This window comes from Palaemon carinicauda, chromosome 28 (genome assembly GCF_036898095.1).
Source record: "Palaemon carinicauda isolate YSFRI2023 chromosome 28, ASM3689809v2, whole genome shotgun sequence".
Classification (NCBI taxonomy): Eukaryota; Metazoa; Arthropoda; class Malacostraca; order Decapoda; family Palaemonidae; genus Palaemon; species Palaemon carinicauda.
This window is the reverse complement of record NC_090752.1, coordinates 71,038,536-71,058,592: the sequence shown is the minus strand read 5'-3', so window position 1 is coordinate 71,058,592 and position 20,057 is coordinate 71,038,536. Positions and strand designations below refer to the sequence as shown.

Below are 20,057 nucleotides of genomic sequence, written 5' to 3'. Positions count from 1 at the left end.
GAGTCGTGGTATGACAATGAAACAATATCCAACAGATTTGTCAGATCTGAGAACAAAGCCCTCAGATAAATATTGGGAGTTTAATGGCAGGACAAGATTAGAAATGAAACTATAAGAGAGATTACTCGAGTGCCTTATAGGGACGAGATCATGTTGAGGGGTAGATGGAGATGGTTTGGGTATGCTCTTTGCACTCCCCAAAAGAGATTAGTTCACCAAACCTTCAACTGGGTTCCACAAGGCACAAAAAGAGTTGGAAGATCCAAGCCTACATGGCTGAGGTCTATGAAACGTTAAGTAGGATATGATGAATGAAGAAGCATTGATTTAAAAGCTCAAGATAGAGACGACTGGCGAAATCTAACCGAGGCATTTTGCATCAATAGGCGTAGGAAATGATGATGATGATGATGATGAATATATATATATATATATATATATATATATATATATATATATATATATATATATATATATATATATATATATTTAAAAGCTCAAGATAGAGACGACTGGCGAAATCTAACCGAGGCATTTTGCGTCAATAGGCGTTGGAGGAGATGATGATGATGGGGTATGTATATATATATATATATATATATATATATATATATATATATATATATATATATATATATATATATATATATATATATATATATATATACTGTATATATACCATTATCATCAATATCATCTCCTACGCCTATTGACGCAAAATGCCTCGGTTAGATTTCGCCAGTCGTCTCTATCTTGAGCTTTTAAATATATATATATATATATATATATATATATATATATATATATATATATATATATATATATATATATATATTCATCATCATCATCATCATCATTTCCTACGCCTATTGATGCAAAATGCCTCGGTTAGATTTCGCCAGTCGTCTCTATCTTGAGCTTTTAAATCAATACTTCATTCATCATATCCTATGTGTGTGGCTGGGGGGGGGGGATACTTTAACGTGGTGGAAGGGTTTGTGTATCGCCATAATCAGTAAAGCTGCACTAGTCAGGGCCACCCATACTAGGTTGGTTTGCAGTGAGAATAAGTCTCCACTATCACCAATCCGCAGTGGCCAGAGTGGTGATGAAAATGGATGAGGCCCTAGTCCTGCAGTGGACTAGAAACAGCTGCGTTTGTTGTGTATACACACATAAACGCGTGTGTTTGAGTGTGTATGTCTGTGTGTAAGCGCAAAATGTCAATTGGAGGATGAATGATTCTAAAATTCTCCAAGCACGGGAGTAGGAAGTGAATTCCAAAGCACAATGTCCATCCCTTAAATTATGGCTAATACACATTACAAAATACCGTAAATAAATAGTAAAAAAAATCAATTATTAGTTAGGCCTACCTCGAATCCGCATCTAAGGTTAAAGAAATACATATTTCCCAAGTGAGCAGAATATTGATAACGTAGGCCTACATACAAACGATAACATTCACCGCATAATAAACGTATAGAAAATTGAAGACCTATCTTACAAGTGTATATTTTATATTCATATAATTTTCGTTCACTAAAATTTTTTAATCTATTTTCGTTTTATATCATAAAATTCCACATCTAGACACACCCGCAGTGGCCGTGATCGTATAGTGGTTAGTACATTGCGTTGTGGCCGCAATAACCCAGGTTCGAATCCTGGTCACGGCACGGGGACAACTTTTGTCGACAATTTTTGTTGCATTTTTTGTTTGAAACACATCCCAACTGAATGTGCAAAGAAATATACTATGTACTCCTGGTATGTTACTTTTTTTATTTCTTTCTATATCCTCATCTGGTGTTTCTTCTTTTTTCTTAGTCATAAAGATAGACAAATTTCTTCTCTAGATAGACGAAATCCTCATCTCGTTCGGTGAGTTGGGGGTTCCTACTTCTATCTCTGCCTCTGTAGTATATACGTTTAGGCGTGCACTTAAATTTTCTGCTCCTGAGTGTTTCCTCTGTCGTTTTTTCGATAAAATAAACAATACTTCGCTTCATGAATTAGGTCAACGTTTTTTTTTTTTTTTTTTTTTTTTTTTGCATTACTATCACCTTATTTTTATTTATCCTAACATAGGTTTGGTGTAATTTATCTCCTTATTGTGCCTGACAGATGGTTTGGTTAAAAATTTTGGTATTTAATCTATCTTCTCTGTAGAACTTATGTTTTTGGATATTTTCTTTTCCTTGACCACATACGCTTTTCCCGATGTCCTGTTTTAATTCTCATCTACTAGTGATTGGTTTATCCATCTTAAATCTTTCAAGAAAACCAACGTTACAACTTCTCTCTTTCAGTATAGTTGTGATAAATAATACTATAATCGCCATGTGTAGACTCTAGTACGTTGACGCCTGGTTCCTGCACTCAGGTTCCTCGTTGCTCTCTCCACAACACTGATTGTGGGCACACTACTAGAAGTGTAGTAGGTGCAAAGCGCTGCAATATGCAGAAAATTCATTACCATTAGTTACCTCCCACAGGACCTACACAGACAGCACAGCTTGCATACTTATAACTTCTAACTTCAAGGGCCTTTCTAATATACCGGGCAACCTCTTTAGTTGGTGTTTCTATCAGTTTTTCTTGTACTTCATGAAGTCGTCTATTTTCTATATTATTTTCCTTCAATCTGATATCCTTTATTTTCCTTTTTAACGTCATTAAACCTCTTATTCTTTTGGCTTTACATTGAACTTTTCTACTGACTTTCCTACTGCATTTCTCGTTTATCCTATTAATCTTTTCTTGCCATATTTTATACTTTTCTTTTATCCTCCCCCTCCCTTTGATGATTTTCAATAGTCCTGCAGCTTCAGTCCCTTCTTTGAATCTTTTTAAGTCCAGGATTCTGTTCTTCTAATTATCCAGGCTAGTGTCCGTTTGCCAGTTCATTTCAATTACCATGGCATTATGATCCGTGTAAGTAATCCTATCTCTTATTCTGTAGGGTGTTACTACTTTTTCTTCGGCTATGAGGATCCTTTTGACCCCTTCCTCATCCTCTTTTCTGATTATTCCATAATCTATAATCGTACTTTTTTCCATTTTCACTTCTAGCCCATTTTCCACTAAATTTTTCATGTGCATTGATAATACTTGAATTTATATTATCAACTAGCTGTGCTAGCATCTTGCCCCTTGCTGTTAATTCAGGCATATTTCAAATTATTTCCTCTCCTACTTTATAATTAAAGTCTCCTACTATTAATATTTTTCCTCTGTTCATATCTTCTATCTTGACTTGTTCTTTTATTGTTTTATACATTTCTTCCTTTTCTTTCTTGGTACGCTTGCCTCCTTGTGGAACATACACTAATCCTAACCTAATCTTGGTATGACCATTGATAATTTTCATCCAGAGTGCTTCATGTGTCTTATTTTCTCTGTTCATTTCAACTGTTATAGTCCCTGTTCTTCTTTCATCCCTATCATTACACCACCTTTTTTATTTCTGATATTCTCATAAATTTCATATCCTTCAATTTCTATTTTTTCTTCTTTCCCTATATGGATTTCAGACATAAATGTGAGTTTAATTGTTTTAATTTTTTTCTTCTGCAGATTTTATCTTTGATTTAAACAATCTTAAGTTTACATAATATATTTTGCACTCTTTATAATTCTTTCTGTTTTTAATGCTACATCTTACTTTCTATCTTATTTCTTTTTTTTTTTAATCGCCTTGTCGCTGTTGTTCCAATGTATGGCATCAAATTTACTCCCTGATTCCCCTGCGTTACGTGGCCCGGTAATGTCCTCTGTGTCATGCCCGTCTCTGTGTTTACCATTCCTTCCATTTGAGGTCTTTGTGCCCGTGTTAGTCGATTCTCGAGACCTATTTTGTTCAGCAACTCCTCGACTCCTTTTTCTAAAAAAATCTACCTTTTTTGTAACTCTTTAGATGCCCTCTATGTTTTCAGCATTGTTTTCATAATTGGTGAATCTGCTGCCTTTGTTTCCTAGGTTATTCTCCCAGTATTTCTCTCTGTCCCCATAATATTTGTATCTGCAGCCTCTCTTATTAGAGGGGCAATATTTTTTTCCTGATAAAATTTACACATTGCTGCTTCCCTTCTTCCTTGCTGATACTTCATTGACCCTCTAATTTGTTCTAACCTGATTTTTCTTTGCATTGTTTGTGACTTATGCTAAAATTTATAAGTTTCTCCCCACTGACATCTCCCTATCTCATTCTGCCTGCATATTACTCTTTCACCATTAATTCTTGTATATTATTTCCTATGGTAAAATCTGCACTCAATGCCAAGGTAGCATTTCCCTGCAGCAAAGAGTTTGCATTCTTTATTTATCCTATTTTTTCTAAATGCCCTCTTCTCATAACTTCTACCATATCTTTCTCTTTGTTCATTATTTATTATATCTTGTTTATTTTCACTTTTCTGTCTACTATCTTGATCCTTTCCTAGCTCATTCTGAGTGTATTCACTTTGCAAATTTCTTTCAATCCATTCTTTTCTCCTCTCCTGTTCCTACTTATTCACTTCACTTAAATTTCCTGAAGATTCTTCAGTGCTATCATTGCCCGAGTCCCTAGTATCTACTTTCCTGTTTTCATTGAGCATTCTTTCCTTGATTCAATAAAATCTCTAATCATTAAGTTTAGATTTCCTATCATGTGTGAGTTCTCCGTTATCTCCTCAATCAAGGTTGCATGTCATCCCTTGTAATTTCTGCACTCCTCTGGCAACATTGTTATTCTCCTAGATTTGTCTCTATTAGCTGTCTTCAGCTAGTTTATTTCATTCTCTTGTTCCTTGATGATAATATTACTCCTATCAAGACAATTCAACATTTTTTTTTCCTTTCTCCCCCCAAGTTATCTGCAACTAACTCCATCTGGGAGTATTTTTCTTTATAGTTAGGTCCTTTACTTTCATTAATTTCTATTTTTTTCCCTTTAACATAGCCATCCACTGGTTTGTATCAATTTTTACAAAACCAAAATGAGCCAGTTACCTTAGCGGTCGATTCTATTGCTGCCATTTCCTTTTTTGACAGAACGTGACAAGCTAAGCAGGTCCACAATTCGCATTTATCGCATGATGCACAATCCCCCTCCCAACCTTTTCATACAGTAACAACAAATTTCATCAACATGCAGATTTGACTCTCCTGTTGCAGCTTCCTCAATGCTTTCCATACCTGTCTTTTAATTTCCTCTTACCCGAGTTGAAGCGATAAACTCGGTTTCTTCCATCTTACTTCTATCAACTTGCTGCTTTCATTCAACTCTTGAGTACTGTACCCTATATCTAGCAAAGATACATCCGAGTCATGTTTAATTAAGGCTAAATCTGTTTCTGCTTGTTTTCCTTCATTGTAAACCCTCCCTGTGATTATTTTAATGATGCCTTTGTCTAGCTTTGCTCTTTCACTAGCTCTTATGTTTTTACCCCTAGTGCTCACCTGATGACTATTGTTAGCAATCATATTGCTCTCGTTGAATAACTCACACTAAATACACTGTCGTAGGCTAATACTGTCTGCTTCAAAGGAACCTCTGACTCTGAACTAACCTTAACTATAAGCTTGTTTTGGTTGATATGATCCCTCCTCAGATGTGGAGTCACGGGTATGGAGTCAGCAGCGTTGATCATCCTATATTTACCAAATATACATCCAATTATTGAGATTGTCCCTCTGTGTCCCTCTGTACACTAGTCAAGAACACGTGTGTTCCCAGTGCTCTCAGTCCTTCCATTTTCAGATTGTGGTCGTCACTTCACATCTCACTTCTCTCACTAGCTTTTCACAAGATGTGTCTGTCCTTGTTTTTCCATACGTTTGATTGTTTAATGTTTAAATATTGGCTAGTTAATATTCCTTAAATACAATTTATTCCTGTTAACTTTCCAGCGATAAACCGCCAATCGTAGGAGATGAAGCGCGAAGTAGGAGATGATGTCAAAGCATAGCCTTTGCAACAGCGCCTCTAGTAATCTTGTGATGAGTTTATCTTTCTTTTATATTATGTCTTTTTCGCCACATAACGTATAACATTTATTTCTTCTTTTCTATATTTATTTCACTACATACAAATGAACTAACTATTATCTTTAAGTTTTCTTCTTCTTTCAGTTCATCTTCCTATATCAAGAATTCCAGTCCATCTACATACAGTCAAACTTTGCATTAACTTAAGATATTTTTTCTTATGTAATAAATGACACTTAATCTGACTTGCGGCAACCTTTTTCAATAGCTCTTATACTCTATAGTAAACATGCATAGAACTTGGCTTTCCTTTCCTCTCTCTCTTCTTCCATTTCTGCGGTTTACTTCATCAAAGCATCAGACGTAAAAGAGTGTAGTCCTTTCAATTGTAAATCATATTAATTGACGTTCCAAGAGTTTTTATAATCTCATTCAGATATGTTTGAGTTTAGGCACTGATGAATATACCACTTCTTACATTTGTTCCATTCGTCGTAAGTAAACGTAACACTTTTCACGAGAACCCGACTGTTCTGCTATTTTGGGTCGAGGTGGCTAATACAACTAATTGTCTTCACCATGCTTTTCCCTATGTCTTTCTTAAAACAAAGAGAGATGGATCTGTCATAACAACAAAACATGAAAAGAGGCAACAATGGAGAGAACACTTTAGTGAGCTCATGAATAGGAGATATGAAATAAATAATTTGATTGATATACCTGAAGCTGATGAAGGCCTCAATGTGCTGATGAATGAATTAAGTGTTTAAATTCGAAGCTATCATCAAAAACACTTAGGGGATGGAAAGCCTCTGGTTATGATGAAATAACTGTAGTGATTATACTGGCTGAAAATGAAGTGACCCGCAGAATACAAGAATATTTTGTAGAATGTGGCAAGAAAAGGAAAAACCTGATGAATGGGAGGTAAAAGTGTTGGTGAAAATGGTAAAAAGGGAGACCTGACTGATTAGAATAATTACAGAGGCATCACACTTACGTCAGTTGTCATAGAAATATATAATATGCTTATTATAAAGACTATAGAGAGAAAGAATGATGAAAAGCTGAGAGATGAACATGCAAGATTTAGAAAAGGTACAAGTTGTACTGACCAAATTTTCATTTTGAGACATGTACAGCAATGCGTAGAATATAGAAATCCACTTTTGATGGCATTTGTAAACTATAAGAAAAGCCTTTGATAGTGTACACTGGCCAATTTTGTGGAGAGTCCTGTGTTATCATGAAATTCCTCTCAAATATGTAAATGTGATTAAGATTATTCATAAGTATAGCAAGGCCAAAGTTAATGTTAGTGGAGTCCTATCGCACGAATTTCCAGTGAACAGCAGAGTACTCCAAGGGAATGTGTTACCACCTATGTTGTTTATCCTCATGAATTTTGTAACGCGTTGAACAGTTGGAGATGGAGGAGAAGGATTGGACTGGATTGGTAATGGGAAATTAGCTGACCTGGAGTATGCTAATGACGCCGTCCTTATTAGCAGAACAAGATTTGCAATGCTTGCTTACCAGAATGCATGAAATATCATATGAGGTTGGGCTCAGGATAAATAGAAGAAAGACAGAGATGATGAGAACTGAATATGAAATGGAAGATGAAACATCATTGGAAGGAGAAAGGATTAATGAGGTAGAATCATTTAAATACTTGGGAACCATGATCTATGATACAGGGTCTTTAGAATTGAAGTTTAACAAAAGATAAAAAGAAGCAAATCAGACAATAGCTAGGTAAAATAAAATTTGGAAATCAAGTTGCTTGAAATTACATATAAAAATCAGAATATACGACACTTTAGTAAGATCGGTGTTACTGTATGGACACGAGTCATGGTATAACAATGAAACAATATCCAACAGATCTTGTAGACTTAAGAACAAAGTTCTCAGAAAAATATTGGGAGTTAAATGGCAGGACAGGATTAGAAATGAAACTATAAGAAAAATTACTCGAGTGCCATATGTAGATGAGATCATGGGGAGGGGTAGATGGAGATGGATTGGGGATGCTCTTTACATTCCCCAAGAGAGATTAGTTCACCGAACTTTTAACGGAGCTCCACAAGGCACTAGAACAGTTGGAAGACCCAGCCCTACATGGCTAAGGGCCATGAAGCATGTAGATGGCGAATGAAAAAGTATTGAATTTAAAAGCTCAAAATAGAGAAGACTGGTAAAATCTAACTTGAGGCCCTTTGCGTCAATAGGCGTAGGAGGAGATGATGATGATAATGATACTGAGATTATATATATATATATATATATATATATATATATATATATATATATGTGTGTGTGTGTGTGTGTATATATATATATATATATATATATATATATATATATATATATACAGTACATATAAACCTGATGAATGGGAGTTAGGAGTGATGTTAAAAATAGCAAAAAAAAAAAGCAAAAAAAAGGAGACCTGCCCGATTGCAATAATTACAGAGGCATCACACTTACGTCAGTTGTCATAAAAATATATCATAGTTTGCTTATTCTAAAGAGACTAGAGAGAAATATTGATGAGAAGCTGAGAGATAAATAAGCAGGATTTACAAAAAGGTAAAAGCTGTACTGACCAAACTTTCATTTTGAGACATGTACAGCAATGAGCAGAATATAGAAATGCACTTTTGATGGTATTTGTGGACTATGAAAAAGTCTTTGATAGTGTACACCGGCCAATTTTGTGGAGAGTCCTGCGTTATTATGGAATTCTTCTTAAATATGTAAATTTGATTAAGTCTGTCCATGAACATAGAAAGTGCAAAGTTAATGTTAGTGGAGTCCTATCAAATGAATTTCCAGTGAACAGTGGAGTACAGTGAGCCCTCGTTTATCGCGGTAGATAGGTTCCAGACCCGACCGCAATAGGTGAAAATCCGCGAAGTAGTGACACCATATTTACGTATTTATTTAACATGTATATTCAGACTTTTAAAACCTTCCCTTGTACGTAGTACTGTTAACAAACTACCCTTTAATGTACAGAACACTTAATGCATGTACTACAGTACCCTAAACTAAAACAGGCAAAAATATTAAAGGCGATTTTATATCATGCGTTTCCTAAACACGCCAAAAAGCACGATAAAAAATGGCAACCAATGTTTTGTTTACGTTTATCTCTGATCATAATGAAGAAACAAAAGCATTTACACAACTGTGTATAGGTTAGTTTTTGCATCGATTATATTGATTATTCAGTAGAGTATGTTGATTTTGTTATTTACCAATGTTTTACTTAATTTTTCTTAGGACTTCCAACTGAAATGTTTTTCTTTATGACGCCGCCTGAAACGACGGTGTCATAAAGTACGCTCAGTAAACAACCACGCTCAGTAAACAAACGAAGGCATTTAACGCGCATGATGAAAGTGATAAATAATGATATTACAGTAAAAGCTTTTAGAAAATGTGTTATTACAAATATTATTTACCGTATCTATATAAAATCATACAGTACATACATAGCAAAGCAGGAAAACAATTTACGAGAGAGAGAGAGAGAGAGAGAGAGAGAGAGAGAGAGAGAGAGAGAGAGAGAGAGAGAGAGAGAGAGAGTTGTTTTACGTATGTACAGTAAATGTAAATTTTAAACAAAAAAATATGATAGGTTATAACATGTATATTCAGACTTTTAAAACCTTCCCTTTAACCTAATGCATACTAAACTAAAACAGGCACAAATATTAAAATGTTAGAATATTAAAGTAAAAAATAAAGATTGTTACTGTACTTACCACGAAAGAAGTTGAAGAAAAACTTGAATGATGATGGCGATGAATTTGCTGCACAGTAGAAATGATGATGATGAAGCTGATGATGTCTTCTACTGTGCAGCCAATGATAGTATTTTACGTCTCTTCAGACGGATGTGTCTCTTCCTGGGACACCTCTTCAACTTCTTCCTGGGAAACTTCTTCAATTTCTTCCGAAGGCGTACTAGCTGGAGGAACTGGCTCTTTTTTGCGAGGCTGGAAGAACATTGTGATCGGAAGTTGCTGCCGCTGCTTCTTTTTTCGCTCGAAGAGAATCCTGTAGGGAGTCATGATGTCATCGATCTTGTTGCAGAATTGCATAGACCGAACCATATCCTCGTCCCACTCTTGCGACATTTCTTTCACCTCCTTCACATGGTTGCAGACCTTGGCAAGCCGTTCTAATGTTAAGCCCGTTTCTTCGACATTTTCTTGGGTCTCTTCCTGCGTTTCACTGTCTTCTTCACTGGCCGATTTCGTCAGGTCTTCTAGGTCTGCGTCAGTTAGCGGCTGGGAATGGCAGTCCAACAACTCGTCGACATGTCGCCAAACCCGTCACCTCCAATTATCGCAGCCAACTGCACAGATTTGCATATTGCAGAGTGTTGAATTTCAGACGGAGTACATCCCTCGTCGTCGTAAACAATCTGGGGCCACAACTTCTTCCAGCTCGCATTAATGGTTGCAGGTTTCATTTCTTGCAGTGCCTTCTGAATGTTCTGCAGGCACGTGGCTATTGTGTACTTCCGCCAGTACGCCTTCAAATTGAAATTTTCATCTTCATCTTCTTGGGCAGCATCCACACACGCAACGAGGTCCGCCAAGGTATTCTTCGTGTAGAGGGCCTTGAACGCCCTGATAACCCCCTGGTCCATCGGTTGAATTAATGACGTGGTGTTGGGTGGCAGGAACTCAACCTGAATGCCCTCATGCGACAGGTCAGTTGCGTGTCCACCAGCGTTATCCATAAGGAGAAGGATCTTGAATGGTAAGCCCTTCTCTACGAGATATTTGCTGACTTGCTGGATAAAACACTGGTGGAACCAGTTGGAGGTCAGCATCTTCGTAATCCATACTTTTTGATTATGCATCCAGTACACAGGAAGGAGATTCTTATTTTTATTTTTCAAAGCGCGAGGATTTTTCGATTGTAAATAAGCCCCGGCTTTAGCAAAAATCCAGCAGCATTGCCACACATCACAAGGGTTACGCGATTTTTGAACGCTTTAAAGCCACAGGCTTTGGCTTCTTCTTTGAACAGGAAAGTTCGTGACGGCATTCTCTTCCAAAACAAGCCGCTCTCATCCATATTAAACACTTGTTCCGGCTTGTATCCACCTTCAGCGATAATGTTCTTGAAAGTCTCGTTCGCGTAAGTTTCAGCAGCGGCAGTGTCAGCGGAAGCAGCCTCGCCATGCAGGGAAACGCTTTTCAGGCCGAAGCGTTTCTGAAACTTCGCGAACCATCCTTTGCTGGCGGAAAAACGTTGTTTCTGAGGCTGGGAATCAGTGGATGTTCCTGGTTGAGGTTCATCTACATCGCAAAATTCTCATACAAGCTCAAAGCCTTGGTTCGGATGGTGTTCGTATCCAAGGCTATGTTCTTCTTCCGGCAGTCGGCAATCCCCACTGCTAAAGCACCTTCCATGCGTACGATCGTTTTATTACGCGTGGTAACGACTCGCTTCGCTGATCTGCTAAAGGTAATGGAAGCCGTCTTTCTAATGTTCGCCTCATCCTTCTTGATATAGCGAACGGTGGATTCGTTCACTCCAAAATGGCGGGCTGCGGCCGCGTAACTTATTCCTTCTTTCAACATATCGAGAAGCGTCACCTTCTCAGCAATCGTCATCATCTTTCGGTGGCGTTTAGGTTCACTACCAGCCTTAGTAGAAGCAGAACGCTAGGGTTTAACAGAAAGTTCAACAAAAAGTTCAACTTAAAACAGTCACGCACAGCACAGATTAAAGTCCACAATAACGTAGCAACATCTACACAGTGATACAGCGGCAGACAAAGTGGCCGTGAAAAGATGCTGGAGGTTGGAGAAGCAGTCAAAACACCAATCACAGGCTAGATTACAAAACTTGGGTTCTGATTCGTCATCTATCAGCGCTTGAACCAATCACAATCCGTCTTATATGCTACGTAGTAGTTACCAATTCAAAGTACAGTACAAGGTACCCTACGTACAGTATACAGTACAGCTTTACGTACGCTATTTTACGCTTGTTTTGTTGTAGGATATGTCTCTCTCTCTCTCTCTCTCTCTCTCATCACTGTTTTTGTTTCTTGTCCTATTGTGTGTTTTATTGGATCTCTCTCTCTCTCTCTCTCTCTCTCTCTCTCTCTCCCTCATCACTGTTTTTGTTTCATTTCTCATTCTGTGTGTCAATCTCTCTCTCTCTCTCTCTCTCTCTCTCTCTCTCTCTCTCTCTCTCTCTCTCTCTCTCGTACGCTTATTCGAGATGTGATTTTTGCAACAAAGAATATTACTGTATTGGATGCAGTACTACGTACGTATACATACAAAAGATTCATGGAAAAGATCCACATCCATTACATTTGTAGTACAGTAGTAGCCATCAGCAGCCTTACACCATTCTAATACGGTATGACTGCATCTGATTTGCGTTTCATGTTCGATTTAATTTTACTACGTACTGTATACTGAATTATCGTATGATCACATTCTCTTTTCGTGTTTTATTTCTTTCTGTACTGAATTATATGTCATATGTAATGCAATGAACAATCAGTAAGAGCAGATATTACTAATTACAGTATTAATGGAATTACAGGTAACGAAATATCGTATTTGGGGTCTTCATATATCGCGGTATTTTCGAAATTTCCGGAAAATCCGCGATATGTTTATATACAGTATATGGGTTATGAAAAAAATCTGCGAAGTGGTGAATCCGCGATGGTCGAACCGCGAAGTAGCGAGGGCTCACTGTACTCCAAGGGAATGTGTTGTTGCCTATGTTGTTTATCCTCCTCATGGATTTTGTAATATGTAGAATGGCTGGAGATGATGAAGAAGGATTGAACTGGATTGGTAATTGGAAATTAACTGACTATAATATGCTGATGATGCTCTCCCTATTAGCAGAACACCATAGGATTTGCATTGCTAGCTTACCAGTATGCATGAAATATCACCCAAGGTTTTGCTCAGGATAAATAGAAGAAAAACAGAGATGATGAGGACGGAATATGCAATGGAAGATGAAATATTATTGGAAGAAGAAGGATTAATGAGGTGGAATCATTTACGTATCTAGGAACTATGATCTCCAATACAGGGTCTTTAGAATTGGAGTTTAGTGAAAGATTGAAGAAGGCAAACCAGACAATGGCTAGGTTAAGTAAAATTTGGTAATCAAATCACTTGAAATTATAAATAAAAATCAAACTACAGTATATATCAGTTTAGTGAGACCTGTGATACTGTATGGACACGAGTCATAGTATGACAATAAAACAATCTCCAACAGATTTTGTAGATTTGAGAACAATGCCCTCAGAAGAATATTGGTACAGTAATTAAATGACAGGACAGGATTAGAAATGAAACTATAAGAGAGATTACTCGAGTGCCATGTGGGGATGAGATCATGGTGAGGGGTAAATAGAGATGAATTAGACATGTTCTTAGCACTTCCCAAGAGAGATTAATCTACCAAACTTTTACATGGGCTTCACAAGGTACTAGAAGAGTTGGAAGACTCAGGCCTACATGGCTCAGGACCATGAAGCGTGAAGTAGACGATGAATGGAGAAGTATTGAATTTAAAAGCTCAAGAAAGAGACAACTGGCGGAATCTAACCGAGGCCCTCTGCATTAATAGGTTTAGGAGGAGATGATGATGATAATACATATAGTCAACCAAACAGAATTCGTGATGCTAGCGTACATAAACAGAAGTTCGTGTGCCATCGTACATTTGATAAACTGTATATTTAAAATATACTTAATCAAAAATCGAGTGATTACTCAAAAGTGTCACTATTTGTAAATTGCATATTTTATGGACACTTTTGAGTAAATTAATCCCTTTTTAATTAAGTATATTCTGAATATACAGTAAAGCAAATGTATGCTGGCATCACGAACTTCTGTTTATGTGCGCTGGCATCACGAATTTCTGTTTGGTTGACTATGTTGACATGTCAGTTCCAAGTCGTTTAGTGAGGAAACTGACCTATTTTCTTTTTATAACCCCTTCCCCCTTCCTCAACATATTTTGCTAATTATTGCTTTCCCAGAATTTAAATAACCACCTAATTACTGTGCAAGAAGATGAGAACTGCAGGATTGCATTAATCTGGATTAAATGGAGAATGTGGTGTTGTAAACAATTACCGATTATGATATATACAGTAGAACCAAACAAAGAAACCCCTAAGCAAACTAAACCGCAAAGGGGTGTCATGAAATACACACATGTACTAAAATACACCTGATTATTACATGACAAATTGTAATAACTTTAAAATTCAAATATATACTGCTATTAATCTAACCATTAAAAGAAATATATGAATACAGCCATTTCTTGTACATTTTGAAAGTCGTTTGATATATCGTGTTTACAGAGGACTAAGTGTAACCATCCATTTATATTTTATCTAGTTTAAAGTATTAAGTTGTTAACCGAATTTAGAAGAAATACGCGGATAATCCTTTGTTTGAGATGCATTTAGGTAAAATGATGGTTTTTTTTATAGCTAAGGACAGGGAAAACTATCCTAGAGAAACTCGAACGCTCTTTTCATTTGCCAGACATATAGTTGTCTTCACCATAAATATAACACTTACTTTTTTCAGCTTTCTTCCTTCCTGCTGTGTGAATGCTTCCTCTACATTTCTTCTTACTCATACTCTTCTCCAAAACGTGATTAGTTGTCTTTTTTCCAGGAGATAATTACCAACAATAGTGAATATACGTTCGAGAAACACGGATTCTTAAAACTAAAGAACTCGATGTTTGTTTACTCAAATTCTTCTTCTTTTAACTTCACAGGCATATTCCTTCACCCTCTCTGTGCATACCGCATACCTATAGAACAATCTCAAAAGAACGCAAAATAGCATATTCAAATTTGAAAAGAATGGGTGTATGAACGAGGGAAGAAAAAAGCGATATTATGTTAAGCTACATATTAAAATAACAACCAGACAAAACAACAATGAAAAAAGTAAGTTGGTCAAATAAATTACGACACAGAAGCGTGTTGGTGTCAGGTAGAGTTACAATCTCCGGTTAAATTATGACACTCACAGACTCAGAGTATCTGTCTATAGCAATGCCAGGATTATTCAGGGCAATTGAAATCAAAGATATTTCAGCAATGCAAAGTTGTGACACTTTTATATAAACTTTAGCTGAAGATCGCCCAAAATCAAAGATAATTATGGAAATTTTTTAATTAGTTAAACTAGTTTATGATTGAGGACCATAAAGTGTAAAATAGGTGATGAACGGAGAAGTGTTTGATTTAAAAACTCGAGATAGTGACGAATGACGAAATCTAACCGAGCCCCTTTGCGTCCATAGACGTAGGAGATGATTATATATATATATATATATATATATATATATATATATATATATATATATATATATATATATACGTACATACATACATACACACACACACACACACACACATATATATATATATATATATATATATATATATATATATATATATGTATGTATGTATATATATATATATATATATATATATATATATATATATATATATATATATATATATATATATATATATCAACCAATTGAACCAATAACCCTCTTAAACATAAGAAGTGAGTTTCCACTAAAGACTGTTGTAACTTGTTTTATTCATTATTATCAACGAAAATGTTTATTACATATTGTTTGAAACTAACACCTGAAGAATTTTGCTATTAGTATTTTAAATAGTGTGAGTTTTAGGTGGTACACACACACACACACACACACACACACACACACACACACATATATATATATATATATATATATATATATATATATATATATATATATATATATATAAATATATATATATATATATATATATATATATATATATATATATATATATATATATATATATATATATATATACATACTACACAAAACCCACTATCTACAATACTAGTAGCAAAATACCTGATTTGTAACTTTCAAACGATGTGCAATAAATATTTTCGTTGATGATAATGAATAAAATAGATTACAATAGTCTTTAGAGGAAATTCGCCTTTTTATGTTAAGAAGGTTATCGATTTTATTGGTTGTTCTATAGAGTTTGGATCAGGAATACTATTGAATGAAATATGAAGATCAAGTCTATTTTCCAACGAGAAATACAGACGAAGAAGAAGAGGTGGTTCCCTTTCAGTTGAAGTAAGCATGTGTGACTCCACTTGTAAATAGTGTCGGCGTTTTCGTGCAATTTCTCCAAACGAGGCAATTCATTGTCATGTCTTCTGGAACATCATCTTTACCAAACGTTCGAGGCAGCATGCAGGAAGTATTATTTGCTCAGCGTCTTGCAGACAATGAAAAGAAAGTTAGAGACAGAGCCCTGAGGAAGCTAAAGGTGTTCTTGAATCTGAAGTCATCAAGTGGACCTGGTAAGTTAGCATTAGTACCGGGTAGTTTACTGTTTAATTGCTAGTAATGCTTGACTTAGTATAGTTAGATTTAGGCTTGTTCTTTTCAGTTTAGCTATTAGAACTGCCTTAGTTTTACCATAGCTCTAGTGGAACGTCCACAGTACCGTAACTTGTCAGTAGGTTACAGCGGAACTCTTTAACTTTACCCTTACGCTGTTGAAACGTTAGTAAGTAAAATCGCAGTATTCTAGGTCAGTTTGTAGATATTTACTATGTTACCTCTAAATCAGGAGCTGTCCTGCTAATCTACCTGGCTCCTATAACCCTCCCCCAACAACCCCCACTCACCCCTCTTATTCCTAACTGCCGAATATAGGTTAAGAGATTCAAACTAGTATTTAGTAGTGGTATGGGATACTCGATTAGTTCACGAATGTTGTGCTACGTGAAAGTAAAACCGGTTACTTTAGGTAAAGGGTAGGTTTGTCCCAGATGGTAGAAATCGCACATTCAGATGTGGTGGGGGAATGTAAGGATTTTGTTTACTAGTGGTGGTGCCCAGGTTAAGATTCTCTTAATAATATTTGATAAATGGGTGGGATCCCTTAACCCCATCGCTGAGTAAGGATATTTCGCAGGGTTAGGTTAGTAGGAAATGTGAAGTTTTGATGTTTATTGGGGTAATACAGGTAATTTCTATCTTTTTGGGGTGTATGTATGATAGCGGCCACCTGTATGTTTGATTACGGCTAACTTAGAATACGGCAGTGTAAGGGGGGGTCGCAGGGGGCGTAGCCCCCTGTTAGGTAAGTAGGTTAGGACATGGCTTGTAGGTTAGGTAAATTGATGTCCATTTTTATTCCACGCGAGAGGAACTGGCTGCTGATATACAAAGGCTCTACCTTTTTTTTTAAAGCTAACATTCATTTATATTAGAAATGAGTAATTTCAGAGATACAGTATTTCCCATTAAGAATATGAAGATTGAAGGACAAACTTGGGAAATTGTGTTCTTTTTGTGTTGGAAAAGCAGAATTATTAAAATGTAGGAATACATAACCACTGATAATGGGTTGAAGTCAACAGCCAGTGTGTGTGTGTGTGTGTGTGTGTGAAGGATGGTTTTGTACAATATTACTGTTTTGTTTTAATACTATATACAAACCTTATGCTCTTTACATAGGAGTATTATTTTGGCACTAGCAGAAATCCATAAATTAAAAGCTTTTGCGAGGTGTTACTAGCCTCAGTTAGTAGTGGAGGGGGTAGCGGGATAATCCACCACCCTGTGTTATGGAGAGCGCAACATGTGTGATGCGTGATTGTGTGCTCTAATATTTAAAAAAGCTTCAAGAATAACATACTCAAGCACAAAAAATACCGAACATGGTGCCAAAGGGAGAATCAGTGAAAGGTGCAGTGGGTGTGAGTGTGAGAAAAAAGGAAGTGAAATGTGGAAAGGGACAGGAAGAATATTCAAGCAAATTGGAAGAAGAAAGTATGGCTGGTCCAAACAACTGTGGATGGTGCAAAAAACCGGTAAGGTTGTGGCCAACTAGATATGAAAGAATGTAGAAGAATCAGCAAATCCAAACATGCCCGAAGGTTTTGTAGTAGGTGTAGGGGGAGTTTAAAAAACTTGAAGGTGAAAAAAAAAAACTAATGAAGCAATGCAATGAGCTAAGGGATAATTTCATTGGCTACAGGACACTGTAGGAAAAAATTAAGAAAAAAAAGAAGAGAGATCAGAGTCTTAGTGGATAATAATAGGATAGGAACGGGTCAGTTAACAAGAGAGGAAGTTACGGCGGAGATGATAGAAATAAGTGAAAAGGAGAAAAAGAAAAACAATTTAGTAATTTTCAACATGAAAGAAAGTACAAATGAAAAACTGAAAAATGATTATGATATATGTAGAAGTTTGATTAAGTTGAATTAGGAATGAACAATGTGGAAATTGAAGAAGTGGGTAGGTTAGGCAAACCATGAGAAGAAAGAGAGGGACGGGAACAAAGACAAAAACCTAGGCCCCTGCTAGTTAAGCTTAAAAGCATTAGGGAAAAATGGGGAATAATTCTTACAGGAAAACATGTAAAGAAATCAACAAAAGAGGAGTTGAGACATGTTTTCATAGCACCTGACCTCACTTTTAAGGAAAGGAAGCAAGAAAGGAAGTTGCTAGAGGAATCGAGAGAAAAAAAGCAAAAGGAGAGCGGGGGTAGTACATAGAGAGAGAACTAGTAAGAAATGACAATTTTTTATCAAGAAGCAAATGCAAGCAGAACTAGGTAGAAAATGCATAAATTTAGACAAAAGTTAGCTGGTGTAAGAAAATATGCCCGTTATTTATTCAAGCACTAACCAAACAGAAATTAATTGTAGAAAATGAGATGAACACTAATGAAATTGAAATATTTTGTTTGATAGAAACGCACCAAAAGATAGATAAAATACAACTAAGTAATGGCCTGTTAAAGATAGAAAAAAAGAATGGATTTTAAACATAAAAAGGGTAGTGGGTTAATGTTGATTTTAAAAAATAACGATATCATTGAAATAGAGGAAATGGAAACAAAACACACCAATGTAATAATGGCAAAATGCAAAATTTACAACTTAATATTTCTGATAATACTAGTATATTTTGCAGCAAGAAATACAGAAGATAAAAAAAAGAGATCCAGAATTAAAAGCAGAATGTGAAAGATTAATACAAAAGGCAGGAGAACATCTCCTTTACTATTGGTAGGGGATTTTAACGGCCATGTGGGATTTCTAGGACACCAACAAGTTAACAGAAATGGGGAGATGGTGCTGGATTTGATGAATAACCACAACCTAACACTATTAAATGGAGATGAAAGGTGTTCAGGACTATACACTTAGATTAGACAAGACCAGTATAGTGCTATTGATTTTGTTCTTGCAAGTATGGTATAGAAACTTTAAATGCATGAAAATAGATGAAGATAAAACATTATAAGACATCAGATCATAACTTAGTAACAGTAGAATTGGAAGTAAAAACAAATAGAGAAAATAACTACAATAAAGGGAATTGGGAAGAAATTGCATATTATAGCAATGACACAAAAGATATAGACAAATATGTGAAATCCATGGAAAGAAAACTTGTTAGCAATGATATAAAAAGCATTGACCATCTCAGGTTTCCCCAGGAATTTAAGCACTTTTCAAATGCATCAAAAGAAGAGTGGTGGGGGTTACATTTGCTGCGTCATACGGCCTCCGGGTTCTGGTCCGAGTCCGAAAGATCCCAGTATATAAATCTTCTGGAGATGCAGGCAGTCTTTTTATCAGTGCAACAGTTCCATCACCAGGTCACACTGTGGTGATGAGCGACAACACTACGGTAGTGGCTTACATAAACAAGCAAGGCGATACCTTTTCCCAGCACCTCTGCCATCTAGTAGTGGAGCTGCTAAGATGGGCAGAAGACAACTTGGTGTCCCTATCGGTTTGCTTCATTCCATGCAAGCAGAATGTGCTCGTAGAATATCTAAGCAGAGCGACTCAGGGGCTCTGAGTGGTCTTGAATCATCTAGTAGCCAATAAAGTCCTAACTTTGTGGTGTTTCCCGACAGTGGACCTGTTCGCGATGTCGCTGAACAACATACTCCCTCTCTACTGTTCACC

General features: G+C 36.2%; 1 protein-coding gene, 1 long non-coding RNA gene and 1 other non-coding gene across 4 annotated transcripts in view; 2 read left to right on the top strand and 1 right to left on the bottom strand.

Annotated features, from left to right (window-relative positions):
- LOC137621660 (uncharacterized) overlaps positions 1–14,735 on the bottom strand; it is a 354,990-nt gene extending 340,255 nt beyond the window's left edge. For both annotated transcript variants that reach the window (XR_011040273.1, XR_011040274.1), the window contains exon 1: positions 14,592–14,735. This is a non-coding gene — a long non-coding RNA (uncharacterized lncRNA). The remainder of the gene's footprint in view (positions 1–14,591) is intronic.
- TRNAH-GUG (transfer RNA histidin (anticodon GUG)) lies at positions 1,608–1,679 on the top strand. The gene has a single exon. It is a non-coding gene; the product is annotated as a tRNA-His (tRNA).
- Positions 14,736–16,166: 1,431 nt separating the features above from the next.
- Positions 16,167–20,057, top strand: part of LOC137621654 (ribosomal RNA processing protein 1 homolog B-like) — a 127,106-nt gene continuing 123,215 nt past the window's right edge. Inside the window, exon 1 of the mRNA XM_068352138.1 lies at positions 16,167–16,418. Coding sequence (XP_068208239.1) covers positions 16,265–16,418 — 154 coding nt within the window. The 5' untranslated portion in view covers positions 16,167–16,264. The remainder of the gene's footprint in view (positions 16,419–20,057) is intronic.